The sequence below is a fragment of the Cervus elaphus genome, chromosome 11 (assembly GCF_910594005.1).
Source record: "Cervus elaphus chromosome 11, mCerEla1.1, whole genome shotgun sequence".
In the NCBI taxonomy this organism is placed as follows: domain Eukaryota; kingdom Metazoa; phylum Chordata; class Mammalia; order Artiodactyla; family Cervidae; genus Cervus; species Cervus elaphus.
The window spans coordinates 3,721,948-3,742,097 of NC_057825.1; the positions used below are offsets into that span (position 1 = coordinate 3,721,948).

Here is a 20,150-nt window from a genome sequence, read left to right on the forward strand (position 1 = left end):
AGGGCCAGGCCCCACATCTCAGATGGGCATCTGAATTCTAACACTAAGCCTGTTTCCAACCCACAGAGGCTGTAGGGAAGGTCTCTGGGGAGGAGGGTCTCTGAGGAGGAGGGCAGGGATCAAGACCATCCCCAAGGAAAAGAAATGCAAAAAGGCAAAATGGTTGTCTGAGGAGGCCTCATAAATAGCTAAGAAGAGATAAGAAAGGCAAAGGAAAAAAGGAAAGATATAGCCATTTGAACACAGAGTTCCAAAGAATAACAAGGAGAGATAAGAAAGCCTTCCTCAGTGATCAATGCAAAGATATAGAGGAACACAATAGAATGGGAAAGATTAGAGATCTCTTCAAGAAAATTAGAGATATCAAGGGAAAATTTCATGCAAAGATGGGCTCAATAAAGGACAGAAATGGTAGGGACCTAACAGAAGCACAAGATATTAAGGAGAGGTGGCAAGAATACACAGAAGAACTGCACAAAAAAGACCTTCATGACCCAGATAATCACGATGGTGTGATCGCTCACCTAGAGTCAGACATCCTGGAATGTGAAGTCGAGAGGGCCTTAGAAAGCATCACTACGAACAAAGCTAGTGGAGGTGATGGAATTCCAGCTGAGCTATTTCAAATCCTGAAAGATGATGCTGTGAAAGTGCTGCACTCAACATGCCAGCAAATTTGGAAAACTCAGCAGTGGCCACGGGACTGGAAAAGGTCAGTTTTCATTCCAATCCCAAATAAAGGCAATCCCAAAGAATGCTCAAACTACCACACAATTGCACTCATCTCACACACTAGCTAAGTAATGCTCAAAATTATCCAAGCCAGGCTTCAACAGTACGTGAACTGTGAACTTCCAGATGTTCAAGCTGGATTTAGAAAAGGCGGAGGAACCAGAGATCAAGTTGCCAACATCCAATGGATCATCGAAAAAGCAAGAGAGTTCCAGAAAAACATCTACTTCTGCTTTATTGACTATGCCAAAGCCTTTGACTGCGTGGATCACAACAGACTCTGGAAAATTCTTAAAAAGATGGGAATACCTGACCACCTGAGCTGCCTCTTGAGAAACCTGTATGCAGGTCAGGAAGAAACAGTTAGAACTGGACATGGAACAACAGACTGGTTCCAAATAGGAAAAGGAGTACGTCAAGGCTGTATATTGTCACCCTGCTTATTTAACTTATATGAAGAGTACATCACGAGAAACGCTGGGCTGTAAGAAGAACAAGCTGGAATCAAGATCGCTGGGAAAAACATCAATAACTTCAGATATGCAGATGACACCATCCTTACAGCAGAAAGTGAAGAACTGAAGAGTCTATTAATGAAAGAGGAGAGCAAAAAAGTTGGCTTAAAACTCACCATTCAGAAAACTAAGATCATGGCATCCAGTCCCATCACTTCATGGCAAATAGATGGGGAAACAGTGGAAACAGTGACAGACTTTATTTTGGGGGGATCCAAAATCACTGCAGATGGTGACTGCAGCCATGAAATGAAAAGATGCTTGCTCCTTGGAAGAAAAGTTATGACCAAACTAGATAGTATGTTTAAAAGCAGAGACATTATTGTGCCAACGAAGGTCCATCTGGTCAAAGCTATGATTTTTCCAGGACTCATGTATGGATGTGAGAGTTGGACTATAAAGAAAGCTGAGCGCCAAAGAATTGATGCTATTTAACTGGTGTTGGAGAAGACTCTTGAGAGTCTCTTGGACTGCAAGGAGATCCAACCAGTCCATCTTAAAAGAGATCAGTCCTAGGTGTTCATTGCAAGGACTGATGCTGAAGCTGAAGCTTCAATACTTTTGGCCACCTGATGTGAAGAACTGACTCATTGGAAAAGACCCCGATGCTGGGAAAGATTGAGGGCAGGAGGAGAAGGGGACGATGGAGGACGAGATGGTTGGAGGGCATCACTGACTCAAGGGACATGGGTTTGGGTGGACTCTGGAAGTTGGTGATGGACAGGGAGGCCTGGCGTGCTGCAGTCCATGGGGTCGTAGAGTCTGAGTGACTGAACTGAACTGAACTGAGGAGGAGGGTCTCTGGGGAGGAGGGTCTCTGAGGGGGCGGGGCCTCTGGGGAGGGGCGGGGGAGGGGCCAGCCGGGTAGGCGAACCCCAGCGGGGAGCCCAGGACGGGGCTGGGGGCTCCACCTGGGCTGCCGGCAGGGGAAGGGATGTGGGCGGCCAGAGATGGACCTGGAGCCCTGAGGGCCTCCCGGAGGCTGGACAGCATGCGTGCGACACGGAGAGAAAGCCGCGCTCCCGTCCCGTGTGCCGCCTCTAAGAAGCACGTTCCCTCAGTCACTCCTGAGGAGGAGCTTCCCCAAGCCCCCGGGATGCCCACCACTGGGAAGGTGGCAGGGGCCTGGCCGCTGTGCTAGTCCTGCAGATTATAACCAGAGGCAGGGTGGCCGGGCTACGGGACCTCTCTCTCGGCGTCCCACGGTGACGGGGGCAGAGTGGCGGGACATTTGAGGAAGTCCCCTGCCCGCAAGCCCAGAGACCGAGCAGAAGAGGAACATATAAGAAAGGAAAGTGTTTCAGACAAACCCCAGAAATGCAGGACACCTACAGCGGGGCTGACGCATGAAGATGAAGAGTTCTTGGAAATAACAAAACGTGGGAGCAGAAGTGAAAACCTCAGCTAGAGAGCTGGAGAGGAAGCCGAGGCAGCCCCGAGAGAAAGGAGAAACAGGAGAGAGGACCATTCCAGAACCTTCTGAAACCCCGATCTGGGTATGAGGGAGTCAAGAGAGGCTCCCAGGGCAGATGCAGACCCAGTTGCAGACGAGCCCAGCCCTGAGTGCCCCCAGCTCAGTGTCCACCAGGACCAACGTGGTGCTGAGAAGGGATCACGCCAGGCGTCCCTGAGATGTGCCAGACATGGGCACAGAGAGCCAGCCCCACCAGCTTCCAGGGCAGAAGACTGCTTCCCACCAGCAGCACGAGCAGGAGCACGGGGCCCTCTGGACAACACACGGTGGGAAGCACCTCGTCCAGCTGTGGGCTCTCGGGCATCGGGAGGCGCGGGCACTGTGCCCATGGCCCCACTGGGAAGCCCCGCGGCAGGTGTTCCATGTAAACAGAGAGGCCCCAGGGCCAGGAGGGGCAGGGGGAACCGGGGGAGCCCAGAGAAAGGGGCTCACCTCCTCTCCCCACTGAGGCCTGCCAACCCCACCCACCCAGGAGGAGCTGGGGGAGCCAGAGCCCCTCACCGAGACCCCCGGGCGCCACTGGGTGGGCAGGGAGGGGGCATCCCAGACCCTCTGGGAGAGCTCCGTCTGGGTGCAGCTCCAAGTGCAGCCGCCGTCCATGACAAGGACACCCAGTGTCAGCGCCAGCCTGAGGGCTGTGTCCTGGCCACGGCCCTGGGGGGCGTGTCCCACACACAGACCCCCGTGCAAACCCCATCAGCCTCTGTCACGGCAACAGGAAGGCCCAGCCCCCGGCCCGCGGGTCACCCACCATCCGATCCCCAGGGCTGGGTCGTCCAACAGGACGCGGACAATGTAGAGCAGGCAGGTCAGCAGCTTCAGGGAGAAGTTGAACAGCCGGATCCTCAGGCCTGTGGGTGGGGGCAGGTGGGGGAGGCAGCGGTCAGGGCTCCCGGAGCGGCTGGGACTCTGCTCCGGGCCGCTGTACCTGGCTGTCCCGGCCAACACTGACCAGTGGCTCTGCACTGGGGGTGCTCTGCCAGGCCGGCCTCCGAGAGGCTCCGTGCCCTCCCACCTCATGGACGAGGTGCAGAGTGTCCCTGAGCTGCTGGCCCTGGGGGTGGGCCTGGGGGTTGGGGGAGCAAGCTACAGATCGAGGGACCAGAATCCACAGGCACCACCTCTGCACCCCATCCTGCATCCCAGGTGGCCAGGCTCCTGCTGGGAAGACAGGTGGAGGGAGCCCACAGACCAAAGGGGGGGCCCCACGGTGGTGCCAGGGAGCCGCGTGGGCTGGGGGGCTGAGCCGAGGCCGGCCCTGCCTCCAGGAGGGGCGCACTCCTCCAGGGTCCCGGCATCTCCCACCCTGGAAGGTGGCAGGGAGCTGAGACAGGGAACACGCCCATTGCCCCGTCCACTCCAACACAGCCCCTCTGCTCTGCCCCCCCACAGACCCCACTCACTGGATCTTTGGTTTTTGATGAAGAACAGCTTAAGCCTCTCCTTGAAGGTGTTCTCGTTGACGTAGAACTCCACCTGGACCCTGGGGGGCAGGAAGGCGTGGGCTTGGGGCCAGGGGGCTCCAGCCCAAAGCCCCACATCCCCACGTGCCCCCAGCTGACCTGCTGGCCGGCTGCCTCCCTCCCAGCGCCCGGGGCCCTCCAGGCCCCGCAGATGCACACACTCACGGCCCTCAGCCTGGGCCATCATGGCAGCCGCCAGGACCACAGGTGGCCTGAGTGGCCGGCCCTTGGCTCAAAACACACCATATGCTTTGTACAGGATGTTCCAGAAGCTGATGGCCGGGTGCTTTTCTGGGGGCCCCTGGTGGCTGTGCCCGGAGGCCCGCTGCAGCCCGTGGGATGGTCAGGGCTGGCAGTGGGGCCCCTCCAGCTGCGGCCATTGTCCTGGACAATCCTCAGATACCCTGAGCCCTTGGGTGGGCACCCAGCCTCCAGGGACCAGACTGCATGGACTGGCAGGAGGAGCCTGTTGAGTGGGGAGGCAGATGGGGAACGGCCATCTGGTCACCCAGGGTGAGGTGGGGCCTGGGAGGACGGGTTGCTGCCCCCACCTTAGGAGCAGGCCCGCTGTGGCCAGCCGGGGCGTCATGTTCCACCGCAGCGAGAACTCCGGCGTTGACCGCAGGCAGGATGGCCACTGCCCTGCTGCCAGGTTCTTGCGCAGAAAGGGTCTAGCATTGCCTTCCTTCCGGAAGTGGGTCTGGGGCTGGGACCGACTTACTCTGGGCTGGCACCTGCTGGCCCCCCCACAGCCTCTATTCCAGGCTGCCTCAGCCGCAACGGAGGCTGGTCTCAGGACCCCAGAGCGGCCCGCGGACATCATCGCCATTCCCGGCCCCCTGACCAGACAGAGGCACCGGCAGCCTGGGATTTGGGGCGAGGCTTTGGGCCAGAAGGGCCTGGCCTGAGATACCCAGATGTCAGGTGCAGGCGAGCCCCGCCACCCTCGGGGATGTTGTGGAGGCGGGACAAGGCTGTCCAGGTGAGGCAGCAGCTCACCCACGGCTCTGTGTCAGTCATGACACACACAGAGAGAGGAGGCAGGGAGACCCAGCACCCTGGAGGCAGAGTTGTGCTGCCCAAGGAATCCTGGAGGGCTGCGTGGAGGAGGTGGCAGTTGAGCCGCTGGGATGCAGGACAGTGGTCCACAGGCAGAGGTGAGGCGCACGCTGGCCCCAGCCCCTGCTCCCCACCCCCACCCCCATTCATAGCGGGGGCTCTGAACATCCTCCCCCTCTGACCAGGCTCCAGCTCGGATCAATGCAGAAATTAATGCCTCTGTCACCTTGAAAGTTTCGTGACACTGCTCTGCCAGGGGCTGGCGACCCCATCATCTTCGAGAAGTGTTTAAAATATTCATCGCTCCCCAAAGCCTGTTCTACCCAAAGCACGTGAAACAGACCTGACATGCCGGCAGCAGCCATCTGCACCCGCCCGGGTGGTGGACCCAAGGGAGGTGTCGTGGGCAGAGCCATCACCTTCCTGACCTTCGCAGGCTGGGGGGCCCCAGCCTGACCACAGCGGCCGCCCCTGGTCACAGGGCTCAAGAAGGGCCCAGGGGGAGCGACGGCGGCGTGGGCCTCCCCACCCTCAGGTCCGGATGCAGTGTGGTCAGCGGGGCAGCAGGACAGGCCTCCCGCAGAGCAGGGTCCAAGCCCAGAGCACCCCCTGCAGGCTGTACACCCCGGCACATCTCTGCGAGCCCTCTGTGAGGGGGGGTGGGCCCGTACCCCAGTGCGCCCGATGATCACCCCACCCCAGCACACTCCTCTGCACCCAGCCCACCTCTGTGTACCCCCCTGTCCGCTGTACCCAAGCACACGCACCGTACATCACAGCCCAGCGTACTCCTCATGAACGTGAGTCACTCAGAGTGTCCGACTCTGTCCAACCCCGTGGAAGGTAGCCCGCCAGGCTCCTCTGTCCGAGGGATTCTCCAGGCAAGAACACTGGAGTGGGTTGCCATGCCCTCCTCCAGGGGATCGTCCTGACCCGGGGATCCAACCTGGGTCTCCTGCACTGCCGGCAGAGTCTTCACCATCTGAGCCACCGGGGAAGCCCGCACGGCTCCGAGTACCCCAGTATACCCCTGAGCACACCACTGTATCCTGTGTACCCCAGTGCAGACTACACCCCAGCACACCCCACTGTACACGGCACCCTAGTACGCCCCGTGCACCCCAGCACTCTGCACTGCACCTCTGCATACCCCACTGAACACTCCACTCCACTACATCTCTGCATACCCCACTGCACCCCAGTGTACCCCACTAGACCTGAACCCCAGCCCCCTCTGTAGGTGCTGCCTGGGGCCAGGTCAGTGGAGCTCCCGAGGGCCCCTAGGGGGAGCTGGTCAAATGCCTTCCCTGTGAAGGAGGGGCTCAGATAACCTGAGCTGGGCCGGGGCCAGGTCGGGGGCACACACCCCTGAGCGGTGCCCACGTGTTCTGAGGGACCACATGCCCCCTCACCCTCCTGCCTGCACAGCGAAGCCTCAAGGAGGGGTCCCCACCCCTCGTGCCCTCCACTTGGGCACCCCTCCCCAGACCCAGGGGTCAGGATGGCTGGCCTGAGACCAGTTCCTCCCAGTAACTAGTGGACTAGTAACTGCTCCTAGTAACTGATGTGGACAAAAAAATCCACATCACCTGTCAGCCCCCTCGCCCGGGCAACTATGGACACCCAGACAGGCCTGGCCTGGGAGGTTGAGCCTGGGTGCTGGGGAAATCCACAGAGCCGCCTCCACTTTTTGGTTTTTCGATGTTTGGGTTTTTTTTTTTTTTTTGGCTGCACCGTGTGGCATGGGGGAATCTCCCCTGAGCAGGGATCAAACCTGTGTCCCCTGCACTAGAAGCATGGCATCTTCACCACCGGACTGCCAGGGAAGTCCGCTGCCTCCACGAGCTGTGGCTGCCCACTTCTCCCACCACAGAATTCAGGTTGCAAGCTTTCCCTATAACCCGAAGTTTAAGGTGGTGGGTGTAACTCAGTGGAGGGCGTGCTCCTGGCTCAGCAAGGCTCCTGAAGGAAATGGCCACCGGGGGGCCTGGACTGTCTGGCCCGACAGACAGAGCCCTGCTCCTCACCTGCCTGGCCCCACCTGTCTGAGCCTCAGCCACCTCACCTGGGGAACAGACAGTGACAGGATCCGCCTGCCCCAGGCATCCTGAGGGTGCCTGGCAGGGCTGCTGCAACCATGGAGAAATCAAAACTGTACCTCTGTACCTCGGGTTCTCCCCTGTAAAGTCTGGCTGTGCTGTGCGGAGTCGCTCAGTCGTGTCTGACTCTTTGTGACCCCATGGACTGTAGCCCGCCAGGCTCCTCTGTCCATGGGATTCTCTAGGCAAGAATACTGGAATGGGTTGCCATGCTCTCCTCCAGGGGATCTTCCCCACCCAAGGATTGAACCCAGGTCTCCTGCATTGCAGGCGGATTCTTTACCATCTGAGCCACCAGGGAAGCCCCCAAATCCAGTTAAGCCTTGGTTTTCAGAGGATTAAGTGAGAGAGGACCCCTGCCCTTGGCCCTGCCCTCCTACCCTCACTCAGTGGTGCCAGCGATCAGGGCTGGTTTTGCTGAGTCCGACTCTGGCTGACACCCATCACTCACGTCACCCAGAGAAGATGGCCCCGTGCTGTGAGCCCACGTGTGTGGCTGCGGGTGGCACGTGGTGGATGCCCACCAGCTGTGGCTCGAGGCCCCTTGGTGGCCCCGTGGTGGAGCTGGCTGCCAAGCCCGTGGGACGCTGCTCTCAGGAGCAGGGGAGGGCTGGGCGGGGGCCAGGAGCCGGGACACCACCAAGAGCTCACACGGCGATGGCCCCGCTAACAAGCTCGCGAGTCCTGGGCAGGGGCAGATGCAGCATCCGCCCCCTACACGCCCGCTCCTGCTCAGCCACTCATTCCTTCAGCGGGCGGCCGGCAGGGAGGGCTGGGCACAGCGGAAGGGTCATGGATGCTTAGCCCAGGGTGCGGGAAGGTGTCAAGCCCTGGGCAGGCCTAGGGCCCTGAGGCCTCCGGGACCCCGGCCTCAGAAGGACCCTGGGGTTAGGCCATGAGCCCCAGGACTGCTCAGGCCAAACCCACACCCCATCCCGGGACAGCCCTCAGCCCTGGTCTGTCTGTCCTGCTCAGAGTGAGCAGCTCTCTGACTGTGAGGACAGGGACTCAGCCTGGGCAGCTCAAGAGCCATGCCCCCAGCCCCTCACCGGGCCTCTCAGGGGGCTCCTGCCAGCCTTGTGCCTACACGCATGGAAATGGAGGCCCACCCAGGCTGGGTGCTGGCTCACGTCACCCAGCAGGTTGAAAGAAATGGGGCTCTGGGCTCCCCCCGGAGGCCTGGGCTCCCGAGTTTCGGGTGCCAGCAGTCAGCTCTGGCCTATCCCCACGCAGCTTGCATTCGAGTGGCCCAGGCCCAGGCCCACGGCTGGTGGGCAGTGTCTTGTCCACACTGGATGGACCGGAGGGGGCCCCCTTGTGCCAGCAAAGTGGCTCAAACCCCACCCACCCCACCCCACACCCGGATGGGACCTGTCAGGCGCGGCAGGTGGAGGACGCTGCAGCCCCCACCCTCCGTTGACCGGCGGGCTGACCAGTGGGCTGACCAGCGGACTGGGGAGCGGCCTTCCAGGGATTCCTGGCAGGCGGTTCCGGCACAGATGGCCTGTGCCGGGAAGCTGCAAACGCAGGGCCAGGAGGCCGGCCCCGGTGGGAGGGTGGCCAGACACCAGGCAGACGGCCGCAGGCAGGCCCACCCGCTGGCTGTGACAGCCGCGCACTCACATGGGGCCGAGGTCCGGCGGCCTCCTTCCTGGGGGCCTGCTGCGGGCTGGTGGCTGTCCAGCAGGTGCCTGGGAGCTCCAGGCAGGAGGCTGAGGAGCCCACTGGCAAGACAGAAGAGCAGAGCCTGGGCCCAAGTGCCAACTCGGAGGCCGGCTATTCTGAGACTGAGCAGAGCCTGTGACCCGCCCAGGGGCCTGGGCAGGACAGACACGTGGCCTGCTCTGCTCCAGGTCCTGGGCTGGACCAGCAAGGAGTTGGGCCGCTCCGGTTTGGGGGCGGGGCCCTTGGGCTGACGGTGGCACTGGGACCGCTCTGCCCCCACCACACCCAGCCCCGTTGCAGATCCGCCGGTGGGGGCATTGGGGGGCGGTCACGGCACTCTGCTGTAGCCCCCCCGCCCCCCACTGCACCGGCCAGCCTGCGGCCACAGGCCTCCTCTCTGCCAATCACCCCTCCCAGGGTCTGGGATGCCAAGGAAATCGAGGGCTCCAAGCTGCCGGGCAGGGTGGGCAGAGACCTCTCAAAGCAACAGACAGCGCTGTCCTCGGCCTCCCTGGTACTGGCCTGGCACCTTGGCTGGGTCAGGGCCCTGGTGAGCCTCCTTGGGCCTCTGAGGGCCCAGGGACATTTGATCTGCTGGTGACCACGCAGCTCTGGGGCAGAGGACCACAGCCTCAGCCCCTTGGGTGGCTGCAACTGTCCATTCCCCCCAACCTCACCAACGGCCTGGGACCCGTCCCCCTCTCTGGTTACCCGCTGCACCGTGGCTGGGGGACGGAGGCCCAGAGCTGGCCCGGGTAACGATGCCCGAGCCTCGGGCTGCAGGAGGCAGCGTGGAGAAGCCCCAAGTGAGTGCTGGTGGCCGCTGCCAAGGTGTTAATTAATGAAAGAATAATCAGGCCCCACGTGGTGGCCAACCTGGACGCCGTGGGCATGAGCAGGTGAGGGGCTCCTTCCCAGGAATGCGCCTGGCAGGGGTGCTGAGGGGCTTGGGTCCCCTGACCTCAAAATGCCCTCCGCAGCCCTGACTGAAGCCAGGAAAGGCCTGGAGGGGCTCACGGTGGGGCAGCTGGGCCAGGCGCCTGGGGTCCTGGATCTGCATAGGTGGCCGCAGTGGGCTGAAGCCTGGGTCCCCAGCGGTCACCTGCCTGCCTGTCCCCACACCAGTACCACAGAGGGGCCCCCATCCCTTCCTAAGGGCTGTCGTCACCACCGTGGGGCCGTGGGGTATCTGGCTCCGGACACCCCATTTCCCACTCACAGGCTCCTTCCCAGAGAGCCATGCCCCATTCTGCCTCCAGCCTCAGCCCCACTCAAGGTCCAGCAGCCCTGGCCGTGCCCCACTCTGGCCTGGCTGCAGGTGCTGGGCACGACGGACCCTCCCCCTGGGCAGTCATGGCCCGAGCCCCTTCCCCCAGGGTCTGCTTGGGGCCAGGAGGACACCTGTGAACCAAGCACTTACTGAGACAGAGAGGAGTCCAGGCTGAACTCTTCCATGTGAAGCCTGGGGGCGGAATGGAGCGGACACATCAACGTGGACAGCGGACGGATGGACAGATGGGGGAGCCTGGGCTCCCGGACACAGAGGGAGAACTCGGGCAGGGGCCGAGGGGAGCAGGGGCGCGCCCATGCGCACACTCCCTGGCGGGGCCTGGTCCCCTGGACGCCCCAGAAGCAGCACGGCACCCACGGCAGTGCCGGCACATGCACCCCGCCCCCACCCCGGCGGGATGGGGTGACCCTCCCAGGGGACGGCACGCAGGACGGGCCTCTGCCTGCAGCCAAGCGAGCGGCTGGACAGCAGGTTTGGGAGCGCCCACCGCCCTGCTCTGCACTGAGACTGCCCCAGGCCCTGTGTGACCCCAGGGTCCAGGAAGGAGCAGGTCAGCCCCCCCGACACCCAGGAAGCTGATGGCAGTGAGGGGCGCCCCCCACACAGGGGCCACCCGCTGGACAGGACAGGCGGGCTCCTTGTCGTCAAGCCTGCCCACCTCTCCTCGATGCCCCTGCCCTCTACAGGCCCTGGTGCCACCTCACTGCCCTGCCCCCTCGGCTTCCTGGTGACAAGGCAGTCTGATGCTTCTTAGGAACCCCCAGGGGCACCCTGTCTCCTGGGCCAGCAACACACACCTGCTGCCCTTGAGGCCGCCTTGGCCGAGGGTTCTTCCAGACTGGCTACAGCCAGAGGACACCAGGGTGGGCGTGGCTGGCACTACCTAGAGACTGGGAGGGAGAAGCTGGTGGGGGCATCAGGGACTGGGCGGGGGGGGGCGGGACACAGAGGGTCTGCTGTTTGCTGGAGTCCCTCCCGTCTGGCCCAGCGTCTCCAGCTTCATGGGGCCTCTCCTTCAATCCTTAAAGCGAACATCTTCCAGAAGAGGAAACCGAGGTTCAGAGAGGACTGCTGCCTTCCCAAGGCCACAGGCAGGGAGGAGGGGGCCAGCCTGCTTAGCCTGCTTTGCCCCTGGGTGGGGCCTCAGCCTACAGCTCCGGGTGCCCCGCGGGTGGGCAGGGTGCTGGCTGGGCCCGCAGGGAGCAGGGGTGCCTGGGCTTCACTGGGTCTGGGGTCTCTGGGAGCTTCTGGCAGGTTCTGCATGTTTATCTGGCTCAGATCCCCTCTGGCCCAGGCGCTGCCCGAGTGCTGAGTCGGGCGACAGCTGCACCCCCGGGGGGGCGGGAGCCTGGCAGGGCCACAGCCTGTCCCAGCGTCAGGTCAGAGCAGACCAGGAGCTCGCTGGGAGCAGGTCAGGGAGCGGGGACGGGAGAGAAGCTGGGTTTCTGGCCGGGGCAGTGGGGGACACATGAAGATGTGGATCTGCAGGGGAGGAGGGGGCCCCCGTGTGAGGACTCCTGGGAAAAATCCCAGGCCAGGGGGCAGGGAGACTCTGCCGGGCGAGCGGGAGGCCGGCCACAGGCGAGGACAGCAGGAGAGCAGGGTGGAACCAAGCTCGGAGCACAAGGGGCGGGCAGGCTCGGCCCCCAGAGCAAAGTGCAGAGTCGGCCCTGGGCTGGCCAAGCCGCTGTTTGCTGCAGCCCTCGCTCCCTCTGCCTGCCGCGGCCCCCACCGTCCACAGAAGCCCCCAGGGCCCCGCACGCAGAGGTGTGCCCGGAGCCTCCAGGCCTGTCCTTGGTGGGAGCCAGGCTCAGAGGGGCAGTCCTGAGCTCTGGGGACCCCAGCTGTACGGCTGCCCCCAGCGGCCACTGGCTGCAGCTGCCGCCCGGGTCTCGGGCTGATTCTGATCCCGCCCAAGCCCTGCACCACCTGCGCGGGCTCTGCCTGACTCCACCCCTGACTCCACCCCACGCCCCAAGACCCCGCCCCTCCTCCCTGCCTTCACGCAGAGCCCCTGGGCGAGAGTTTCGCCTTTGTCTCCAACCCTTCCTTCTGCCCGGCTCTGAGCGGGCGCCTTCCTTGGCTGCCCCTCCTGGTGAGGGTCCTGGGTTGGCCAGCCCTGCCCCTGAAACTACCCTGGGGGAGGCGCAGACGGCCCCAAGGTCCCGCTCACAGGCCTCCCCGGCTGGCGGCCCCTCACTCCTTGCCCAGGTCCTCCTGTGCCCCCCCTGCCTTCCCCTCCCTGGACCCTCTTCCCCTCTTTCTGCCCTGGTGCTCTCTTGACCTCTGCAAGCAGCCTCCAGTGGGAGCTCAGAGCTCATCCTGGCCTCTGCTGCCCACTCCTCCCCTTGCCTGTGTTCCCCCCTCCACCTCGTCCAGGAGAAGGACGGCAGGGTGGCAGGGGCAGGTGGTAGGGGGTGGTCCAGGCAGGGCGTTGGGAGCAGACCCCTCCCTGTGGCTCAGCCCCCTGGGGGCAGTGGAGACCCCTGCCTCTGCCATGCCACCTCCCCAGCAGTGGTGAGGCCTCCGGGAGGCTCTGGGCTTCCCTGGGGAGGACCGAGGCCTGGCTGGCTCCAGACAGTGCACGCAGGTTGGGGCAGGAGCTACAGCCACGGGCTCCTCCGGCAGAGGGCACCCAACTGCCTGCTCTGGTCTTGCCAGAATTGAAACCCGGCAAGTCCTCATCTGCTCCGGAACCTGCCATGGCTCCCCACTGCTCCCGTCCGGAGCAAACTCCACAGCGTGCACCTAGCACTTGCGGAGTTCCTGGTGCTGCTGGGCTGGCTGTGAGGCTGCTCTGAGGACCCTGCCCCTCAGGGGCAGCTTGGGGACCAAGCCAGGCTGCTCACACGAAGGGCAGGAGTGGGGGGAGGGCTTCCTGGAGGAGGTGTCCCTGCCACCACGGCTCCCATGCTGCACTGCGGGTTCAGATGCAGTTTGGACAGGACCTGCCATCCCTGTGTCCCTGCAGGAACAGGGACAGCAGGAAGCCAATCATTTGCAGGGGCCAGGCTGCCGGTAACCAGAGCCTCTGGACTCACTGCCCCCCACAGCCTCAAGGAAGGGAATGGAGAAGACAGGAATCTGGCCTCCAGGGCCTTAGCCGGCACTCACCTCCCTCCTGCCCAGGGGCTGCCCATTAACGGGGTAAGCCACCAGGAGTGCCCGTTAGAGCACTTAGTCTCCTGCCTTAGCAGTCTCCTCAGGCAAATGGGAATGACCACGGGGCAGCTGCCCCCTAGGGGCATGTCAAGGAGCAGGAGATGGGGTGGGAGAGTGCGGAGGGCCCAGAGGGCCTGTGGTCAGTGGGGAGGGGCAGGGAGGCTCCCCAGACACCCGTGGTCTGCCATCTGCCAGGCTGAGTCTCTGCCAACGCCTCACCCCAACCCTGACATGGCACCACACCCCAGCCCCCCAGGCTTTGGCCTTGGCTGTCTCCTCTGCCCGGAAGCCCCTGCCCATCTCCCGGTGCTCCGCCTGCAGGGCCAGTGCCCCAGGAAGCATTCCCTCTCCTTGTCCCAGCCCAGCCCGCACAGGTTTTTGTGCCCACGACGTGTGCCCACATTAGGGGGGGTCTGATTCATCTCAGTTTCCCCCGCAGCATCTAGAAGGGCTCCTGGCACAGGGAAGATGCTGGCTAAGAGTTAGTGCTGCAGACTGAGCCTCAGTGTCCTCATCAGTGAAATGGGGGTGTCATGCTCAAGGAGCGGCCGGAGGGGTCAGCAGGACCCTGCCCGGCCCGGAGAACCAGCCTCCTACACCTTTACTCCCATGGGCTCTAGACACCAGCCCCAAGAAGCCTGAGCCCCCAGCCTGTGCCCCAGCTCCCTTCTGCTATGCGGCCGCCCTGGGCCTCACACTGCTTCCCTCTGGAGCGGGACACAGACGCTGGCCCTGCCTCACCCCAAGTGGCTGCTGGGGACCAACATGAATGTAGCCTCCAGCGGGACAGGGCTTGGGCAGGGGTCACCAGGTCCCCATCTCCTTTCTCCCCTCCGATCTCACCTGCAGGCCCACTGTGCTCAGCCTCTCGGAGTAGGAGGGAGCAGGGGTCCCACAGGCGGACGGGAGACACAGCGGGCGGGGCGCTTGGGAGGGGGTCCCCAGGGGAGACCCCGGCCGTCCCTCCCCCCTCAGGGGCTGCAGGCAACGCGGCAGGTGTAGCGGAGCGGAGCCCGTGCGGGATGCGAGCGCAGAGAGCAAAGCCCCTCCCGGCGGCGCCCCGCGCCCCCGCCCCTACCTCTGGCCCACGTCGCTGCCCACGGAGCCCCCGCCGCGGGCCGGCAGCAGCGGGCTGAGCCCGTGCGGCTCCTCGGGGGCCGAGGCGCCGGCCGGGGCGCCCCCCGGGCCCGCCTTGCCCTCGGACGGCGAGCGCGGCAGCTTGGCACGCGCCATCCTGCCGGAGCGCGCGGCGGCGGCGGCGGCGGCGGCGGCGGCGGGAGGCGGGGGCGGAGCGGGCGCTACCATCTCCGCGCGCCGCCCCGCGCTCCCCGCGCCGCCGCCGCAGTGGAACGGCCGAGGGGGGGGGGGTGCTGGGATTCTGGGGGGCGGCCGGGCTCCCTCCCGCCGCGACCAGGGGGGTGCCCAGGCTCGGCCCCTTCCCCATTCCCGGAGCGCAGAGGGCGCCCCACGTGGGAGCGGGGGGTCTCGGCGCCCCGGGATGCGAGGGGTCTTCCTTCCCACGGAAGGAGTAGTAATAGTCACGCTAGCCCGCACCGTGCCGGGAGGAGGGGAGGAATAGTAGCGCGGTGGCAGCTGATGGCTCTTGGCCGGTCACCTCCGCAGGTGGGGGCTGCTGGAGGCGGGGACCCCAGGCGGCCTGTGGGTCCTGGGGACCCGGAGCTACGCGCACCTCCTAACTCCCACCCCGGCCGCCCAGGTCGGGTGGGCCCAGCCGCACGTTCGGGGGTGGGGGGACACCGCTGTCTGTCCTCCCTCCCGCAGGCGCTCAGGGGCGGCCCCTGCCCCCCACCTCCTCCCCCAAAGCATCCAGGGAGTCCATGGGGTCCTCCTTCACCTGTACCCGTACTCGAGACTCCATTCGGCGCGGGACATGAGATCCCCGACGCGGAGGAGGCAGCTCAGGGTCCCGGAGCCCGGTCCGCGCCGGACCCCCCCCAGCCCGGTGAGCTGGGACTGTCTCACGGGAATAGACAGCTTGAGGAAGTGTGCAGATTTCTGTCCGTTTGCAAAGGGGGGAAACCGAGGCGCTGAGGGAGGAAGTGGCTTCCGCCGGAGCCCAGACAGGAAGGCAGGGAGAGGCCTCCCAGCTGACCGAGCCTCTGCTCCCTGTTGCCACATTATGTGGCTTTTCTGCCCAATTCCTTCCATTTTTGCAGATGAGGGAGGCCCAGAACTAGGGGGCGGGGTGGGTAGAGGTGACCTGCCCAGGTGTTGGTGCTGGGAGGACCCAGGCTGTGGGCTGGCTGCCTGGAGCCCAGCTGGGTGCAGGGCACTCAGAGGACAGCTGCGCAGGTTGCCCCCTGGGCTCCAGGCCCTCCCGTCTGGTCCAGAGGCTCCGACTTGGCCAGCTGGCCGGCCTCTATTGCTTCACCCCTCTGTGGCCCAGCAAGCCACCAGGGCCCGGCGCGGACAGAAGGTCTGTGAGAGGGAGGTGGGCCTCCGTACACCCAGCTCCTGGCCTGGCCTCTCGCGAGACAGTGCCGAGTCAGGATGAAGCCACTGGGTGGTCTCAGCAACACTCGACCACCCTCCACGTCCTGTCCCGTCCCCTTGTCCCGAACCTCCCCTGCCAACCCAGGAGGCGGGTGGGGGATAAACTGATGTCAGCCACCCCTTGCCCCTCCTGCGGGGGGGGTGACATGGGAGCGACTGCAAAGAGGGAGGGCCTGAAACACCTCCGGCCTGCTGGGGAGCGAGGCACCGCAGTGCCCGGAAAACAGGGCCAGTGGGACCGCAGGCAGGGGCAGCACCCTCTCGGGCCCCGCCGAGGCCTCTCCGCCTGTGTGTCCGCGTGAGCCAGGCTGGGACCTGGGAGCCTTTGCTGCAGTGCTTGCACCTCGACACACCTCTCCTTCAGAAACAAAACACAAAGAGACTAAAAGAGACTGAAAACAACCACGTGCATGCTCAGGTGGGGCAAATTATGGACAAAAATATACAGAAAGACCAAAAACCCAACGGACACATCTGAAGAGCCCAGAGCAAAAACAGGGTGTAAGGAGCAATGCCTTTGTCCTCAGCACCACCAAACAGGGGTTGGGGGGCATCTAAACCATCCCCTCCGGCCCACGTCCTGGACACACGCCTACCCTCACCCCATGTAAGGATCCCCGGGGCGTGCCAAGTCGCTTCGGTCGTGTCCGACTCTGCAACCCCATGGACTGTAGTCTGGCAGGGCCGTCTGTCTGTGGGATTCTCCAGGTAAGAATACTGGAGTGGGTTTGCCATTGCCTTCTCTAGGGGATCTTCCCAGCCCAGGGATCTAACCCAAGTCTCCTAACATCTGCACTGGCAGGCGGGTTCTTTACCACTAGCGCCACCTGGTGAACCCAAATCAGAAGGGAAATGGCTCACGGTGGAGTTACTGAGAGAGGGATGGCCCCCTGGTACAGAGGCCCACGCGGAGCAGAGGGTCCAGGAGCTGAGAGCTATGGGAGACGCACACCCGAAGAACTGCTCATGCCCCAGTAGGGGCCCCAGCCTGTTTGAAGTATTTAAAACAAATTTAGGAAATATTGAGAAATAGAATGATGAAAGGACTGCACATGGAATTCCAGAAAAATAAGGTACCGGTGCACCGCACCCAGCAATCGATCCCTCTAATCTACTGGGCTTAAAGGATGAGCAAAGAATTCTCCAGGCAATAAGAGAGACAGAGCAGATCAGGGGAAGGGAAGGGCACCCTGGCTTCAGGGGCTGGGGGAGGGAGTGGGGAGTGAGTTTAGTGGGGATGCGTTTCAGTTTGGGAAGATTAAAGTGGCTGCCCATTAAGCATAGGCTTAGTGTATTTAAAAACAAAGACTGGAATGAGAGGCAGAGAAGGGACACTGCACAATGATCCAGGGATCCCTGCAAGAAGACTATATAACAATTGTAAACGCATGTGCGCCCAAAGTCTGTGCGGGATCAGTCGTGTCCATGACCCCATGGACTGTAGCCCGTCAGGCTCCTCTGTCCATGGGATTCTCCAGGCAAGAGTACTGGAGTGGGCTGCCATTTCCTCCTCTAGGAGGATCTTCCCTACCCAGGGATCGAACCCGTGTCTCCTCCATTGGCAGGTGGATTCTTTACTGCTGAGTCACCAGGGGAATCCCTAAATCAACTATACTTTAATTAAAAAAATTTTAAAAGAATATACTGTTACAGAACTGTACACTCAAAAATGATTAAGGTGGTGAATTTTATATCATGCGTATTTTTTATTTATTTATGGCTTGCTGGGTCTTCGTCGATGTGCACAGGCTTTCTCTGTACTCTCTAGTTGGAGTGCACAGGCTTTTCATTGTGACGGCTTCTCCTGTTGTGAAGCACGTGTGTTTTACACAATTTTTTAAAAATTGTGAAAAAAAGAAGCACAAAATCCAGTTGGATGGGCTCCCACCAGCCCAAGAAGGGACAACTGACTATTAGACGGGACGAAGATGGGACTCCCCTGGCAGTCCAGTGGTGAAGACTTCACTTTCCAATGCCAAGGGTGTGGGTTTGATCCCTGGTTGAGGAGCTAGGATCCCGCACGCCTCACAGTCAGAAAACCAAAACCAAACCAGAAAACCCCTCCAAACCAGAAGGGAGGAAGATGAGCACTCGGTGTACGGGTCCCCTCGTTTCTGTAACAAGGACTACAAATACAGTGGCTTAAAACTTATCGTCTTCAACAGTTCTGGAATTCTGGGTCCTAAAGTCTACATGTGGGCAGGCCGGTCCCCTCTGAAGACTCTGGGGAGATGCTTCTGTGTCTTTTCCAGCTTCTAGAGGCCCCCTGCATCCCCTGTCCGGGGCCCCGTCCTCACGTGGCTCTGGCCCCTGCCTCATCCTTCCGTCTCCCTCTTTGACTCTGGCCTTCCACCTCCCTCTTCTGAAAAGCCCTGTGACCCCATGGGGTCCCCCAGGTGACCCAGGATTACCAGCTCATCTCAAGATTCTTAACTTTGGACTTCCACAGGTTTGGAGTCCAGGGGTTGGGATTCCAACTGCCAATGCAGGGGACACGGGTTCAATCCCTGGTCCAGGGAGATTCCACACGCCGTGGAGCAACTAAGCCCGTGCATCCCAAGTACTGAGCCTGTGCTCGAAAGCCCGTGCTTTGCAGCGAGAGGCCTCCGGAATGAGAAGCCCCCGCCCACTGAACTCGAGAAAGCCCGTGTGCAGCAACCAAGACCCAGTGCAGCCAAAAGTAAATAAAACACATAAGTAATCATTTTAAAATGTTAACCTCTTTCTTCTAAGGTAAGTACTTTTTTTTTTTTTTTAAAGATCCTTAACTTCAGCATATCTGCAAAGCCCTTCTTGTCACTTAAGAAACTCAAAGGTCACATCCAGGAGCAGGAATCCAGAAAAAACATCCTCAGTTGTCATCCTGTGAAGCTGCTATAATACACTTTGAAAACTAGTAATTAAAGGGAAAGGACTGAGCGTGTTTTCCTGCTTTTTTCCAGCAGGAATTGTGTTTCAGGGCTTACAACCAGCTCCCATTGATGCGGGAAAACCACCAGTTAAAGAAGCATGTGGCTTATACTCAAGGAGGGTGGAGCAGAACGGGAAAGGAGCTTGGCCACGCCTCCATGGAACGTGGGACCCAGGGAGGCTGTCCCGGGGGGCTGCCCCTCCTCAGCTGCAATGTAGAGGGGGAACGCCTGGTCACACGGTGACGGGTCACTGTGCCTAACTGCCCAGTGCAAGGGCTGGGCTGTCGTCACTAGCCAGAGTGTCCATCTGGCCATCTCTAACGGAGGGACAACCAGGACACGGCAATGTCAGGACCACAGTGGGACTTAAAACCTTTTGCCTAAAACATCCGAGTTCCACCCACCAGGCCTTCAGAACCAACATCCGGTTTATGAGAAATACTGGGGGTGGAGCAACACGCTGAACAACCCACCAAGAGGCAGCCAGACACACAGACAGCAGAACCTTCTGCAGGACGAGAGGCCTGGCGTATCGGCCACCTGTGCTGTGTGACTAATCACCACTGACTTCGCAGCTTAAAGCAACACATTTATTCTCTCTCGCCATCTATTAGAAGGCTGGGCATGGCTTAGCTTGGTGTCCTGCTTAGGGTTCCATGTGCCTGAAATCAGCATCACCAAGGCTGGACTTTCACCTGGAGTCCTGGGGAAAATCCACCTCCAGGCTCATCCAGTTGGTGGCATTAATTTCCTGGTGGTTGTAGGACTGAGTTTCCCTTTTCCTGTTGTCTGTTGGTGGCTTAGCTCCTAAAGGCTGCCCTCATCCCTTGGCCCCTCCATCTTTAAAGCTGGCAATCATCGGTCCATAACCCTGTGCCTCAAAACTTTTCTTCCACTTCTAGCCAGACAAAACACCCTGCTTTCAAAGTCCCACTGTGCTTAGAAAGGGCCCACCCTCCTGTTCATTACTTCAGCCAACTGATCAGTAACCTTACTTATAATGCAAAATTGCTACGGGTATGAGCTTCCGGGATAAATACCAACAACCTCAGATATGCAGATGATACCACTCTAATGGCAGAAAGTGAAGAGGAACTAAAGAGCGTCTTGATGAGGGTGAAAAAGGACAGGGAAAAGGCTGGCTTAAAACTCAGCATTCAAAAAAATAAGATCATGGCATCCAGTCCCATCACTTCATGGCAAATAGATGGAGTAAAAGTAAAAGCAGTCACAGATTTTATTTTTTTGGGCTCCAAAATCACTA

The 20,150-nt window shown here is 61.3% G+C and overlaps 1 protein-coding gene across 10 annotated transcripts in view; it reads right to left on the reverse strand.

The window, feature by feature from the left end:
* Nucleotides 1–20,150, reverse strand: part of KCNT1 (potassium sodium-activated channel subfamily T member 1) — a 68,570-nt gene that overhangs the window by 26,287 nt on the left and 22,133 nt on the right. For 7 of the 10 annotated variants that reach the window (XR_006343404.1, XM_043917126.1, XM_043917127.1 and 4 more), the window contains 2 exons: nucleotides 4,125–4,204; nucleotides 3,473–3,572 (listed from right to left, as the gene is read on the reverse strand). Coding sequence is in view for 9 of the 10 variants with exons in the window: in XM_043917126.1 (XP_043773061.1) it covers nucleotides 3,473–3,572; nucleotides 4,125–4,204 (180 nt within the window). In the remaining variant the exon portion in view is untranslated. Of the gene's footprint in view, nucleotides 1–3,472; nucleotides 3,573–4,124; nucleotides 4,205–10,427; nucleotides 10,470–14,538; nucleotides 14,702–20,150 lie in introns of those variants that run through there. The other 3 variants (XM_043917129.1, XM_043917128.1, XM_043917130.1) reach the window with 2 other exon arrangements.